The sequence below is a fragment of the Equus quagga genome, chromosome 1 (genome assembly GCF_021613505.1).
Source record: "Equus quagga isolate Etosha38 chromosome 1, UCLA_HA_Equagga_1.0, whole genome shotgun sequence".
In the NCBI taxonomy this organism is placed as follows: Eukaryota; Metazoa; Chordata; class Mammalia; order Perissodactyla; family Equidae; genus Equus; species Equus quagga.
This window is the reverse complement of record NC_060267.1, coordinates 16,380,512-16,395,522: the sequence shown is the minus strand read 5'-3', so window position 1 is coordinate 16,395,522 and position 15,011 is coordinate 16,380,512. Positions and strand designations below refer to the sequence as shown.

The window sequence follows — 15,011 nt, the reverse complement described above, 5'->3', positions numbered from 1 at the left end:
CCAGGCTGGTCATGTGCTGGCATGTGGGGACAAGACGCAGGGAGGGAAAAGGCCCTCTGATTTTGTCCCTGTGGACAGCACTTCCCATAATGGCCTTTGGTTTGGGGAAGAATCCAGAATTTGGATCCCCGTCACTGATTAAGAGCATTCATCAAGTTAAGGAAGTTTCTTCACACTCTTAGATTTTTAAAAGTATTTTAAAATTAGGAATTGTTGAATTTTATTAAATGCTTTTTGTGTTAATTTAGATGATCCTGTGTGATGAAGGGAGGATAAGTGATTTCCTAGAGTTTAACTAACCCTGTTACTGGGATAAACCCTGTGCGATCTGAGTCCGAAGCCTCGATTAAACAGATTGCTGCTCTGCCTTGTTGCCTTTGTGCCGGACTCCACGCTCCCTCTGGCGTCCCCAGGCCTGGTGGAGCACCCACCACTGGCACAACACAAGCGCATTTCATTCTCTCAACCACCCTTGGGGATGGGGAAGATTACCATCCCCATTTTACAGATGGAGAAAAGAGAGGCCCAGAGGAGTTAGATGACCTGCCCGTGATGGAAGGCGGATGGGTGGGCACTGGAACTGCCTAGCGGCCTCATTCGAGCACCCTTGTCTGCTCCCCTCATCTCCCTGAGCCTCCCCCCTACTCTGCTGCCCCCACCCCACAGTGTGAGGAGATAAAGGCGACCGTGCAGAAACACGCGCAGAGCCTGAGGCACAGCAAGGAGGAGCTGAACAGACTCAACCAGGCCATCCAGCGGCTGACTGTGGAGGTGGACGGCGCCAAGAGTCAGGTGAGGGTGGGAGCAGGGGCGGCAGAGGGCTGACGGTGGGGGGTGTGTCCACTGTTCGTGACAACTAGACTGGACGTCTCCCCCTTCCTTCGGAATCGATGGACAGAGTTTCTCGTTGTGAGTGTCTGGGCAAACAGGAGTGTGGCTGCAGGTGCCTGGCAGGCTTACATTGTCTAGGACTCTGTATTTCACGTGGGTAAGTAATTGCCATGTGGGTAAATAGGGATGAATATGTATGCTTGTTTCTATATCGTTTTTTATGTGTATGTACATTTTTATGCCTGTGTGTTTTGTTTATCTTACACAGCATTAAATTTGAGCCCATCTTCAGAACTTAAAAGATTTTACCTAGAACTCCAGTTTTTTGGGTTCTCTTGAAAAATGTGCAGATCTGGCACTATTAAACTATGATCCCACATGGTAGTATTTGGCTGGGGAAGAGAGGACTCTACCTTCTCTGTCGTCTTCACAGGAGGATATGCTCCTGTGTATGCCACAGTCCCCACCAGTCCGTATTGCCTCTTTTGACACCGAGGCAGAGGGTTCTGGGCCGTTTACTATCCCCTTGAAAGAGAAAAGGTGCTGAACCTCTGTCTCTATCTAAAGCAAAGAAATGAAAGACCGAAAACATGAGAGAGGTTCCAGCAGTCTCAGGAAAATGGGAGCGTGTATCTCTCCTTGTGGAACTGGACACTGTTGATTATATTTAACATTTGGCGCCCCCAGCCAGGCGTCTGCAGATGTTTGTGTTCACGACTCAGGCTTTAGGTCTTCGGAGAGAGCTTCCCGCAGGAATGCTTCCCTCCTCAGCCGCCCTCTCCGTCCAGCCCCTGGCCACGCTCCGGCCTGCAGAGGGAAAGGGTTCTGTTCCCTGTCGGTCTGTCTTGCTTTCTGCAGTTACAAGTGTCTCAGGCACTGAGGGATATTTGGGGGCCTCTCGCTTCTCCAGAAGTAATGACTTCGAGAAGGGACAAGCTGTTCAGGTTCTGGGGCGGCAGTGTGAGTGGGTGGGCCCAACGTGGTTCAGTCTCCCACCAGCCACAGCTGCGCTCATTCCCCCCTGGGTCCCTAAGCAGCAAGCACTCCTCACTAAGGCAAGCACTTATTATTATCATTTTCCCCAGAGACTACACATTAGAGTTTCCTGCGAGGAAAGGATATTCCTCCTGTTAGTTTCTCTGATGAAACCGTAATCCCAGTGCATTACGTGCTAAGGGGAATTTGATGCTTCCTGATCCGAGCTCACATTAGAAGTGTCGCCACACTGGATGTAAAAAGCTTTCTCTCAGCTGTCCCAGATGTCCGGCCCCAAATCTTCACCCTGGGAGCGGGGTACACATTTAAACCCACGTTTCCGAACAGGCGTGCTCCCTCCTCACAATGCTCTCTAATGCCTCCTTGGCCCTCCAGCCTCTGAGAAAGGTCTGGATCCTTGAGGGGAGGGGCATGGGGGCCAAGGATGTCCTTCTGTCCACGGTCTTCCCTTCGCCCCCAGCCCTGCGAACTTGAGACAGCCAAGGACTCGCCTGCTCTGCAGGAGGAAGGTGCCTCCGGCAGCGCCAAGGGCAAGCTGGCCTGGCTGGAGGCCGCTCTGCAGCGGGCCAAGCAGGACATGGTACGGCAGCTGCGCGAGTACCAGGAGCTGATGATCGTCAAGCTGGGCCTTGACTTCGAGATCGCCACCTACCGCAAGCTGCTGGAGGGCGAGGAGAGCCGGTGAGGGCTGGGCAGTGCCCTGGACAGCGAGGAAGGCAGGGACACAGGGAGGTCCCCACCTGGGTCCTCACCAGCTGGGGAGGGGTGGGGAGAGGGAGACCGGGCATCCAGGGATTCGTTCTCCCGGAGCCTGTTTTTTCCTACCCTCTTACAGCCCTCTGGAAAGGTCCCAGCTAGTGAGCACCCTTGGCCCCTGGGATGGGGAGACTCATAAAGTCATTCACTCCCAGGATCAGAGAGCAGGGGCCAGTGTGTCCATCAAGACAGCTTCAGGGACCAAGACCCAGCCAGTGGAGTAAGGTCCCCAGGGTAGAGTGCCTTCCTCTCAACTCTGCCCCTCTCCCCACAGCCTCCAGATGCTTACACCAGGCGGAGGGGAGGGAGAGGGAGCCCACCACGCAACAGGCATGCTGCATTCATTACCTCCCACGTTTACTCACCCCCACAAAAACCCTGGGAGGGCTACTATCCCCATTTTACAGATGAGGAAACTGAGTCTCAGAGGATAGAGGACCACCTCAAGGACACGCAGGTAGAAAGTGATTGGCTGAGGCTTGAACGATATTCTTCAGATAATTGAGCTCTCTTCTCTGTGGTCTCCTTTAAAATGCTCCTCCCTCTCCCCACCATGGTCTCTCCTTTCAAGATGTTGAGGCCAAAGAAAGTGTAGATGCGTTGCCTTCTCCCTCTTCCAAGAAGTCATCAATAAAGGGGAGAGTTATTGAATTGAAAGCAGGAAGGACTGAGTTTAAAGGTCCAGAAGGAGTCTTTACTTCAAAGAGGTGTGGGGATCCGAGAGCAGTAAGGAGGTGCAGGATGGAGAGCTCTGCGGGTCTGCAGAGGGCCGGGAGGGTTCTGTCGTGGAGGAGGATATTCTGCCTAGCAGTCAGAGGCACTCACTGCTTCCTCCTTCTCCCCGCAGGCTTGGTCTGGGATTTGGGACCGGGAGTGTCAGTAAGTAAATAAGAGGTGTGACTTGGTTAGAGGGGTAAATCTCGACGCCCCCCTCACCCCCCCCCCCCCCCCCCCCCCCCCGCCCCCGCGTGCATCTTCTTGGGAAGGGCTTGTGGCTTCCCTGGACCCACCACCCAGCACTTCTTGGGGCTGCTTCCTCTGGGCGTCTCCCTTTGGTGGGGGGCCGTTTCTTCTCTTGGGGATGATTCTTTGTTTTCACAGGTGTTGGGGGGAGGGGTCCTGTGGTCTGTTCTTCGTCGGGGGAGGTTCTGTCTGTTTGTCCTGGGGTGTAGGAGGAAGTTCTGTGGCTTTATCCTGTAAAAGAGACTGTTTTATTCTCGGATGGGGAGAATCTGCGTGTCTGACTTCAAGGAGGGGGGATTCTTGAGTCTGTTTCTTGGGGGAAGGGGTCTGTGTGTCTATTTCTTTAGCGAGTTTGCAGGTTTGTCTCCTGGCGGGGAGGAGGGTCAGTGCATCTGCCCCCGGGGGAGGAGTCTGTCTGCCTTCTGGGGCTGAATGGGGGCGGGGCGATGGGAAGAGGGCGTTTCCTCCCTCCAACAGCCGCTCTCCGCTCAGCCCTGGGCAGCGCCCCCACCTGCGGGCCTGGCTCTGCCGCGGGCGCGGCCCCCCCGCCGCCGCCGCCGCCGCCGCCGCCGCCTGGCGCGGGCTCCCTGGAGACGAGCGCCCCTGGCGGCGGCTGCGCGCTCTGCGGCTCCCCCGGCTGTGTCGGGGCCTTCAGCTGCACCGGCCCCCGCGGATGCTAAGCCCTCTTGCCCCGCCCCGGAGAAGTCAAGGAACCCTCGCTTCTGCTCCTGAAGACTTGGCCCTGTGTCTCAGACGCCCCCTCCCACGGATCTGGCCCTCCCCTCACCTCTGCCTTTTGTACCCCACCCTGGAGCGTAAGGTCTTGGAATGTAGATTCCTGGTCGGTGACAGACCCGTCCCCAAGGCGGAGAGCGCCTGGATGCTGTGATCCTCGGGAGGCCTGGCTTGTGGCTTATCTGCGCCCAGCCCTCTGCCCCTCTGAACTGCCCCATCCCTCTTTTCCTGGGACTCCTCCTTTGCAATAAAAAGTTCTGTAGTGGACTGAGCCGCCAGCCTGCTTGTGCCTGGTTCCTTATGCTATTGGGAAGCAAAGACAAAGCTGGCCAGACTTGGGGCGGCGACAACACTACCAAGAAGCCGCCCTCCCCTTATGGTGTGTGGGTCCGCATGACTTCAGTTTATGGTGATATTACAGAACTAGGATCCAAGGTGGGGAGGGGATGTGATCAGAGGGCCCTCGTGAAAGCCACAGAAGGGTTAATTCATGCAGAGGGTCTGCTTGTCCCCTAGTCTGGGGTCTGCAGTCAGCTGAGGAGCTGAGAACTGCATTCATTCATTCACTTACTCCCTCTAGAAATACTTATTGAAAGCCCTCTGAGGGTCAGAGCACTCGGTGAGTGAGACCACACTCTAATCCTGGCCATCTGGGGCAGACGTTCCTGGCGGGAGGCAGGCCCTACACAAGGAGACAGACCAGGAGAAGAGAGTGGGATGCGGAGGAGGACGAGCCTTGGACGGCTGGCCAGGGGCACTTGTGGACAGGCCCTGGGGGAGATGGCCCTGGCGGGATTGGGGCTGGGGGAGATGAACACGGTCAGGTGGCTAAGGCCCGAGTTCTAGTTTAAAGGTGATCTGATGGTTTGCTGGGAACAACCTACTAACCAGCTATGGTGGAGGAAAACGTGGGCGTTGGAGTCAGACGGCGATTCTGGCTCTGCCTCTGCTCTCAGGGCTATTGCGTAGTTTGGTCTGAGTTTTCACGTGGCCACTGGACTTTCGGGGGCAGAAGACAGGCCAGTTTGGGGAGTGGGATGGCCAGCGAAGGGCTGGGTTTCCGGGCTCTTTCCTTGCCACATAGGCCCTGGAGAAGCCTCGGTTCAGTGAGCTCACATTCTTTTCTGTTGCACAAAGGATTACATCATCCACACATCCGGGGAACAATGGCTACTGCTTTCCATGTCCCTGGGTGGGGCTAAGGTACATCATTGGCCAGACGCCCTGGGTTTACCTTTTAAGGTATGCTAGAGCCAGGGTGTCTGCTGTGTTCTCCTGGGTCCCTGCCCGGAGAACAGGTATCCCAAAGGCCCCCTTCCTGGTAAACAGAGCAGTCTCATGCAAGAGGAATGTGACCCAAACTTGGCTGGCAGGCTGCCACCCACCTTGAAGGGTCGGGGACACGGCCCCACAGGACTCACGCATCAGCCCTGTTTGATCAATCCTGGGCGACAGCAACTGTGTAAACATTCTTACCAACCGTCCCAATGCTAGCACTGCCTGAAAGCAGGGCCACCCTCTGTAGGACTTGTCGGTCGGGCTCCAGTTCCCACATTTTGCTGGGAGGTAACGACATTCTCTGATTTTCAAGGTCAGGTTTTTTCTGCTCCTGCTGTGCTGGTCATGTCAGAGAAGGAACTTTGTGCACAGGGAGAATACCACTAGGAGTTGTCGGGAGGGTTATGGTGAGCCTTCCGCAGCAGCTCTCACCCAGGGCTGGCCGCCTACGTTTTCCTTTTCCCAATCCCGAGCCTGAGGTCGGTCCGGGAGATCCCAAGGGCTGTGGGATTTGAGACTCTTGCTGGGCCAGGGCCACGTGGGCCACCAGCAATGTTTGTGGTTTGGGGACAGATTCTCTGAGTGGCTCCCCTGGCCCTGGGCCACATTCCAGCCCGGGGAGGGAGAGAACTGCTATTTATGGTGCATTTATGGAGAGTCAGTCACCAGCCCATTTACAAACTTTGTGAGTGGGTGACTTCTGAAGGGAAAGAGTTGTCACCGTTCGGTCGTGGCTTCTCAGCAGGAGGAGGACCAGAAGGGGTGAACCATCTGTCGGCTCCCCATGCCTGCCTCACACTTAATACACTTAAAAGTGATGGAGGCAACTTCAAGTCCATTGATGGACGCCCCTCGAGGCCAGTGACTGCTCATCCGTCCATCTCCAGGCCTAGAGGTGAACGGGGCTGGGCCCTGCGGTCCTGTTGGCCTGTCCTTGGACGTGTTGGGCCCTCTTCTTTCACCATTAACGTGTCTCACCCTATGGAAACCCCATGGGAGTCTCTTGATGAGTCTAATTGTCATCCTCCTGTTGCAGTTTCATCTGCGATGTATTAACCAGGCCCGCCTGGACTGAGGAAGGAAGGGTCGGATTCTGTTCCCCATTTGCTGTTACCTTGGCCCAACTCTTCCCCTGTTTCCGGGCCCCAGTCCCGCCCTCCCGCAGCTCTTACTGGTGAAGATTCATTTATCCTTTTTCCTTTTCCTCCTGGCTTAACCTCTCTGCACTACAGTTGATCTGTAAAGTAAGAATGGGACCCGTCACAGGGCAGTTTGAGAATTAAATATATTACTGTAGGCAGAGTGCTTAAACATAATAAGAGCTATCTAAATGTAATTAACATTTCACTCACTGGAGTTCTGGGCAAGGGTTTTGACTACCTTTGAAGAAGGCGTTACAAAGTCCAAGGCCAACTGGCCTTCCTCTGGCCCCACTGGAGCTGGAGTGCCCATAAAGCAGTGGGGGTGGGTAGGTGAGCCCGGGGCTAGAGCTCGGGCCCCTAGCCAGAGGGCACCTCCCCAGTGTGACAGCCAGCAGCACCCGCCCATCACCAGTCTCACCTCAGCCCAGTTCTCTATCCGTGACCCCACCTCAGCAGCACATGAGTCCACTTGTGCACCCACATTGCACTCACGTCCACACGTACCCACAAAACTCCTCTCTTCAGCATGTCTACCCAGCAGACACACATTCACACATATAATCACATGTCGAGAAACCCTCCGGCACTCACACATATGTGTTTCCACACAGATGCCCAGAGATGTGTGCACACCCGGGTCCAATCCTGCTGTTCCGCTCACAGACAGCTGCCCAGAGACAGAGCTGTGCAGAATGAAGATGCCGACAGTGTGCACCCAGCGCAGCTGCATGGTGCCCAAGCTCCCTGCTTCCCTCCAGCTCCTAATCCTGTCCCCCGTCTCCAGCAGAAGAAGGGAGCTTTCAATTGGTAAGGGACCTTAGCAGCCATCCGGTCCAAACATTTTTTTCTCACTTATGAATACACTAAGGCTCAGAGAGGGGAAGTGCTTGCTAAAGGACACACAGCAAGGTGTTCATTTCCTCCCTGTTCTGCATCGTGGGCATTGTGTGTTAAATCACTCCCCCTTGCCCCTCACCTGAGCCTGTCCAGGAGTGGGAGCCTAGAGGGAGGTGAGGATTGTGGCTCTGGAGCAGGAAAGAGGAGAAGGTTCAGAGCTGGAGGGAGGGTGAGAGAGTGGAGGAGGCAGGTCATCAAGGCCCAGCTGGGCTGATGAGACCAGTGAGACGGGAAGGGAGGGGTCAGTTGGCAGAGCTGAGAAGTCCCTCGAGCTGGTGCCTTCCGAGCTGGGGAGGGATGGAGGGATGGAGCGGGTGCCTGGGCCTCAGGTCCGGACTCCTGATGGGGCTGCTTCTGAGCTGTGTGGCGTCACAGCACAGAGGGCTGGCTAGAACAGTGGCACACTCTGGAACTCTCCCAGGGCTCTGTCCTGCTCAGAATTCCATCACGGGGGTGGAGGGCCAGGTTGGTGGCCAGGAGAACAGGGATTGGTCCTGTCCCTTCAAAGAGCCCTTGTCTTTTCAAACCACTGGCTTCTGGTCTCTAAATATTCTTAATTATTTCCATTGCCCTGAGGGCTCACATTTCTGCTCCAGTTTTCTGGGCCTGGGACTGGAAGTGTGGAGATTCACCCCGCTGTCCAGATGTATGTTGGGGGACTCGCCTTGGCCCATAGTGAAGCTGAGGGACCATCTCCCTACTCCCACCGCCACTTGTAAGGGCCTTTTCAATATGTGTGTGCGTGTGGGGGGCTGGGGGGGACAACAGTTCCCTGCATGGAGGAGCTCCATGGCCCTGGAAGACGTGGAGAGTTCTCTCTGATCACAGATATAAGTGTAAAGAGAGGCAGGCCACAGCCGTGTCCCTGGAGGGATTGCTACTTTATATTCTGAAGAAGAATACAACTAACGAGAAACACATATTGTGGTTATTTTGTGGCAGGCAAGAAGCATGTTATGATGTGAAATTCCTTAACCCTCCCATCAGCGCTATGAGGTAAGTGCTCTTATCATTCTCAATTTAGACATGCGGAAACTGAGGCACAGAGAGGGTAAGTAAATGCTCAAGGTCACTCAGCTAGGAAGAAACAGAGCCCAGTTCGGACCCCAGCAGTCTGGCTCCAGAGCCCGGGTGCTCACCTCTACGCCACATCATCTTCTTGCTGCATGCTGTTTTCTATCTTCGGGGGTAATGTATCAGCTATGGCAGGCCCCCAAACCCCCAAAGGACTCCATTAAAAAAAAAGGTAGCGGCATCAAAGGCTTTCTGAAAGTTTGTCATGTTCACGTATTTACCCCTTAAAGAATTCTCATAAATTACTCAGGCGTGAGTCTCCCCCACGAAGCATTGAGTGATGTTTCCTTAAGCTTGGAGTGACTGGTGAATCAAATTTTTGTGATCCATCAGTTGGCAGTTGGGCACAGGGATGTTTTCTGGGAGGCAGCTGTGGTTTAGTGAAGCGAGCACTGGAGTGGCATTCAGGGTCCCCCAGCTGCACCAGTGACCTCAGTGTCAGTCAGGCCCAGCAGCCACCTGTGTCTGAGCTCCATCTGAGAGATGTATCATGAAGGTGGGGTGGACAAAATCACATCTTGTGGGGGCCCAGCACAACTCTTGGCTAAATCTGAGACTGCTGTGACCCCAGGGACGGAGGACCGTCCTGGAGACCCCAGACTAGGCCTTTTTCTGCTTCTTGTGACTTTGGGGACCCTCCCAAACCGCGACCCTTGAGGAAGATAACAGAGGTGCAGACAAGGCGCAGGGTTGGCTACATTGATTTATTGGAAACAGACAGAGACGGACACGGCAGACGAGGAAAGGAAAAGGCTGGGGGTTTCTGGCTATTGGCCCCACGGCAGCCTGGTCCTCTCTGCACGGCAGCCTGGTCCTCTCTGCGCCGCAGCTCCCTTCCTGCGTGCGCCAAAGGGACTTCTTTCTGGGGTAGCCCTTCCCAGCAGAAAGAGGCAGACGGAGGAAAAGGGGATCGCAAGTAGACGTGAGAGGCCAGGAGTGGGGCGGGCCTTTCAAAGCGCGAGGGAAGTAGCGGAGTGCCTGCTCCGCCCGGGCATGGGCGGGGCTGGACCAGGCGGGGCGGGCCGGGCCAGGCTGCGTAGGGGAGATGCCTGGGCCGGGGGTTTGAGCTGGGGCGGCTAACATTTACGGCAGCTGCTGGCGTAGGAGCCCACGCCGCAGGAGCTGATGCCGCAGGAGCCCACGCCGCCGGTGCCCAGGCCACAGGACGTGATGGAGTTGCAGGGCGCGCAGGGGGCGCACAGGCCGGTGCTCACCGCCAGGTTCCCGGTGCAGGGGGCGCTGCAGACGCTGCCCGTCACAGGCCGGGAGCCCGACACGCAGAGGTCCCCGCAGACGACCCCGCCCCGGGAGCTGCTGACAGCTGCGAACGCCAGAGACCCCGCTGAGTCAAAATTCTGGGGGGCGAGTCATCCCGCTTCCCTGACGATGCCCCTCCCCAGGCCCTGAGTGCTGGGTTTTAAAAGTAAGGAGCATCTTTACTTGACCACTCTAGGTCCATTTAGCCCCAAAGCTGTGGGTTTTCCTGCTCGCTGACCCCAAATCCCTCCTTCTGGGAGGTCAACCCACTCTTTCATAGTTAGGTTTCAGGGAAACCCCTCCTCCCGGACTCCCCCATCCCTTCCGGGAAGGGAGTAATCCGTCCACATAGGGCCCGTGCTACTCACAGACATTCACAGCCCCAACGCCTTCACACAGCCTGACAGGGAAGGAGAAAAAGGCAACGTTAGTGGCTCCCCAGAGCTGCAGACAGAGCACCACAAATCCCCGGGGGCTCGCCCACAGGAGGTCAATACTGCAGGAGCAGAGGGTCTGAGGGAGGGGCCCTCCCAAACTGCGGTCTCCCCAAGAGTGATCTGTAATACGTTTGTCCCAGACCGCTGGCACTGCTGAGCCAGGAGAAAGGGTGGCCTTAGTTCAAGGGGCAGGAAGGGGCAGCTCAGGGCCAGGGTGGGTTGGGCCCCACCTCTGCTCCTCGCCCTCCAGCAGGCGCCTGTAGGTGGCGATCTCGATGTCCAGGCCCAGCTTGGCATTCATCACCTCCTGGTACTCCCTGAGCAGGCAGGCCATGTCCTGCTTGGCCTTCTGCAGGGCCTCCTCCAGCCCGGCCAGCTTGCACTTGGCGTCGCTGAGGGCCGCCTCGCCCTGCTGCTCAGCCTGGCTCACAGCCACCTCCAGCTTGGAGTTCTGGGGACCCAGAAGAGAACAGGGTGGGTTGTGGTCCCTGGGTCTCTCTGTCCATTTCCTGCATGTGTCCAGGCCTCCTACCCAGCTGGGAACACCCCAGGAACAGGCCTCTTGCCATATCCCCTGGGTCTCCCTGAGTGACTACAACCAGGGACCCTACTCATGCACATGGGCTGGGGGATGAATGGCGAGATCCACATGGGGCACACACTGTCGGAGGGACCCAGGTAGGCCCCAAACGAGCATTACCTGGCTCTTGGCATTCTCGATCTCGGCGGTAAGCCTCTGGATCAGGCGGTTCAGCTCGTTGATCTCCTCCTTGGTGCGACGCAGGGTCTCTCCGTGCCGGACCACTGTGGCCTTTATCTCCTCACACTGGGGGGAGGCAGAGAGACTCCTGAGGCTCGGGATGGGACATCCCGTCCATTCAGGACACCAGCGATGATAGTGCAGGTTGTACAGTGCTCAACCTGTGCAACCATACGTGGCAGCCCTGCCCTGCCTTGCTAATATACACCTCACATCCCTCCCACGGCCATGTCAGGAGGCAGGTGCTCTGTGCCACTCACCTTGCTGCGGTACCAGGACTCCGCCTCAGCCCGGCTGCGGTTGGCGATGTCATCGTACTGAGCCTTGATCTCGGCCAGGATGTTGTCCATGTTCAGTTCCCGGCTGTTGTCCATCTTGACGATGACCGAAGTGTCTGAGATGTGGGCTTGAAGGACACGGATCTCCTGCAGATGGTGGGGGCAGTGGGTGGAAGGAATTGCTCACACAGCCTCCCCTACCAGCCTATATGCAGTCTTCTCAGCCCTTCCCGGGGCTCCAGCCCCTGTGCCCTCTGACAGCCTCATGGATGGCCACCCCTGCCCAGATGCCATCCACCTCCAGTCCCAGACCAAAGGCCTCTCTTCCAGGCCGGCTGCCTGATTTCTACCTGGACCACACGCCCTCACCTCCTCATACAGTCGCCGTAGGAAGTCGATCTCCTGGGTCAGCGCCTCCACATTGGCCTCCAGGTCCGACTTGCGGAGGTAGGCGCAGTCCACGTCCTAGGAAGGTGGGGGGCCCTTTGAGCTCAGTGGAGCCCTGGTGATCGTCACCCCAAACTCCTCTCTTCCCACCCATTCCGTGGAGGCCAGGGGGAAAGGATTCCCCAGTGTTCCCATTCCCATCCCATCTCCACACCTTCCCACCTCCAGGACGGGCCTCCCCACCTCCTCCCCTTCTAAGAACAGACCCTGGTGCCTTGGAGATGGGCCACCAGCCTTTCCCCCCCCCCCCCCCGACCACCTTGCCCCCCCCACCTCTCCTTTTTACCCTCCCCTCTTCCAGGAAGCCTGCCAGACTGACTCCCCATCTCGGCCACCTTGACCCTTCCCTGTCCCCCACAGTCCTCCAAGACTGCCGCTTGCCCCATGGCTCTGCTCCATCCGCCCCAAACCCTGGCACTGTGGCCCTGCTCTTGGTCAGACTTGCCACAGAGCTAGACAGGACCCTGTCCCTCCACAGAGAGACTGAAGCTGCCGTGCCCGTGTGTGGACCCCAGCCACAGACCACAAACTCGGAGGCAGAGCAGGACATCCAGGGGGCGACCCAGCCGTGTCCCTGCCCCAGGGCCGGGTGCTAGCGGATATTCCAAGGTTACAGCCCTTTGTCAAAGCCCTGGACGTGCCTTCCGGGACCTGATCTCTGGGGATTTGCCATCCTGAGGTGGCGAGGGCCCTGCGCCCCACACTGAGGTGGCGGCCCTGGGTCTCCCCTAGCAGAGCCTGTCACTCCGAGAGCCCTCGTGTCTGTGCCCGCCCATCCCACGTTACCCACCTTCTTCAGAGCCACAAACTCATTCTCGGCTGTTGCTCTCAGAGAAACTTCCTCCTCATACCTGAGGCACAAGAGGGCAGAGACGGGGGTCACAGCAGGGCGGGTCTCCCCGACCCCCTCCACTCATCCCAGGGAAGGGGGAAGTGTCAGGACCCCCTGCCCCTCAACACAGCTGGCTCCTGGCAGCCCTGCCGGGTCCTTCCTGCTTGGACTGGGGTGTGTCTGTTATTCTTTCTCCACCGAGAAGGCTTGAGTGGCTAATCTTCTGGGACCTCACAGCCCTGTTCCCAAAGCTGCTCTGAGTTCCCCTCAGGAGGCGGATAAGCCTCAGCACCCAGCCCCATGCAGGAGTGGACAGCACCAGCTCTGGGGCGCTGAGGCCCCGCCTCCCCTCCTCTGGGGTCCATCTTGACTCAGGTGTGGGGGCCTATGAGACCCATCGGCCATCAGCACTCAGCACCCTTGGCAGTGGGATCCCCCAGAGCTCTAGGACCTGGCAGCCCTGAGGGACCAGATGCTCACATTGGGTCCAGGGGCCATGGTTGGAACCTAGTGGTCAGGACAAGAAGGCCTGGGAGATGGCAGAAGGCCCTCCCACAGAGCACAGGGGCAGCTGCCAGGTGAGCAGGCTCAGAGGAGAGAAGGCTGAAGTCGGGGAGAGCAGCAGGGGAACCCAGCCCACCACTGGGGCAGGCAGCTGGGCCACAACTGCACCGATGAGGAGACCCTGCCTCACACTCCTACCCCGGCCTGCATGGCCATGCGCCCTGCTCGGAAATCCTTCTTGTGTCTAATCCGCTGGGCTTTAGCCTGAGTCATTTCCTGGGCCCAGCATCCCTCCTGGCCGCCTCACCTCTTCTTGTAGCCCTCCAGCACCTCCTGCACGTGGTTGAGCTCCGAGGCCAACCTCCCGCTGTCGGCCTCCACGCACTCCGCCTCCCGCCGCAGCGTCTCGATGTAGCCACTGAACAGAGGCTCCAGGTTGCTGTCGCAGCACTTGCGGTTCTGGTAGAGCTGCCACTTGGTCTCCAGCAGCTTGTTCTGCTGCTCCAGGAAGCGCACCTGCCATTTGGGGTGGGGAGGAGAGGTCAGATGGCTCCTGGTGCCCCAAATGCATTTTTGGGGGGAGAGAGGTGATTGCTTTAAGGTAAACTGCCAGCCCAGAGCTCCGCAGAGATGACAGAGCTGGGCAGTGAGAGACAGGGCCACTGTTGGATTTCTTGACTGGGTCTATGTCTCCATTTTCCAGCTTAGAGATGGGAGCAAGAGCCTCGGGAAGGTCAGTCCCACTCCAGGTAAATTGAGTTATCCCGACCTGATGAGTCCAGGTGGGTGTGGTCAGGACTCAGTAGAGGTCTCTTCCTCTGCCCTGAGTGCCTATCCTGAGTGGTGGGTATGTTTCAGGTAGGATGTGATCAAGGATACCCAAGCAAAAGGTGACCCTGTTATCCTGTTCCTATTTCTTATGTGCATTTCTTGTGTCTTGTGTGCATGTACGTCCTCCTCCTCTGACAGGCAGTGCCAAGCCTTGTCCTTGTCTCTCTGTGGGGACCCTGCCTGTCTGGATAGAGATTGTATTTAATAACAGTGCTATTAAATCAGGAGCCCCTGCCCTATACTCATCTCTGTGTCTGTCTGTCCTGGATGTGTGTCCATCTCTTCCATCAGACTGGGAGCTCACCTGGACCACATCCCTCCTGCCCCTGACTACCTCTTCAGTGCACAGCCCAGGAAGGGAAGGTTCAGGAAAGGCGTGATCAAGGACACCCACCTTGTCGATGAAGGCAGCAAACCTGTTGTTGAGGATCTTGATCTGCTCCTTCTCCTCATGCTTCACGCACTGCGCGTTGGGGTCGATCTCCAGGTTGAGGGGCGCCAGGAGGCTCTCGTTGACCGACACGGTGGTGATGCAGGGCGGGCTGGGTCCGCACACGCCGCCAGAGCGGTATCCGAAGCTGCGGCCGCAGGAGCCAGCGCGGAAGCCCCCACAAACGCTGCGGCTGCCGAAGCCGCCGGCGAGTCCGCGGTAGCAGGAGACGCCGCGGTAGGGGGCGGCCGTGATGCAGCAGCGGCTGGGCCGGGGCCCGCAGGCCGACACGCAGCTGAAGGCGCGGCTGCTGAATCCTGATCCGCAGGCCATGGTGCTTCTGGAGGTTTGGGTTGCAGAGTACAAGGTGTGAGGTCTGGAGTCTTGCTGGAAACTCCAATACGCTCCTCTCGGCGCCCCGGTCCTATTTATGCTGGGATCTGAGCAGGCTGGGCTCTGCGATGGGGTTGGGGCAATTTGTGCTTTATAGGCTTGGGCGGTTAGGCGGGCTGTGCCTCTCTAGAATGTGCTTTAATGGTGGAGTGGCCCGCACCCTCCTCTGT

The 15,011-nt window shown here is 57.5% G+C and overlaps 2 protein-coding genes across 2 annotated transcripts; one reads left to right on the top strand and one right to left on the bottom strand.

Annotated features, from left to right (window-relative positions):
- The first annotated feature begins 552 nt into the window (after positions 1–552).
- On the top strand, positions 553–4,226 carry LOC124225853 (keratin, type II cuticular Hb6-like). Its single transcript, XM_046638593.1, has 6 exons — positions 553–567; positions 667–771; positions 2,288–2,508; positions 3,431–3,456; positions 3,905–3,928; positions 4,039–4,226. Exons 1-6 carry the CDS (start codon positions 553–555, stop codon positions 4,224–4,226), a joined length of 579 nt encoding a protein of 192 aa, XP_046494549.1.
- Positions 4,227–9,357: 5,131 nt separating this feature from the next.
- LOC124245711 (keratin, type II cuticular Hb1) lies at positions 9,358–14,796 on the bottom strand. The gene is made up of 9 exons (XM_046673371.1): positions 14,413–14,796; positions 13,495–13,703; positions 12,642–12,702; positions 11,774–11,869; positions 11,387–11,551; positions 11,067–11,192; positions 10,597–10,817; positions 10,298–10,329; positions 9,358–9,993 (listed from the first exon to the last, which is right to left on the bottom strand). Exons 1-9 carry the CDS (start codon positions 14,779–14,781, stop codon positions 9,749–9,751), a joined length of 1,524 nt encoding a protein of 507 aa, XP_046529327.1. The 5' UTR covers positions 14,782–14,796; the 3' UTR covers positions 9,358–9,748.
- Positions 14,797–15,011: the final 215 nt, after the last annotated feature.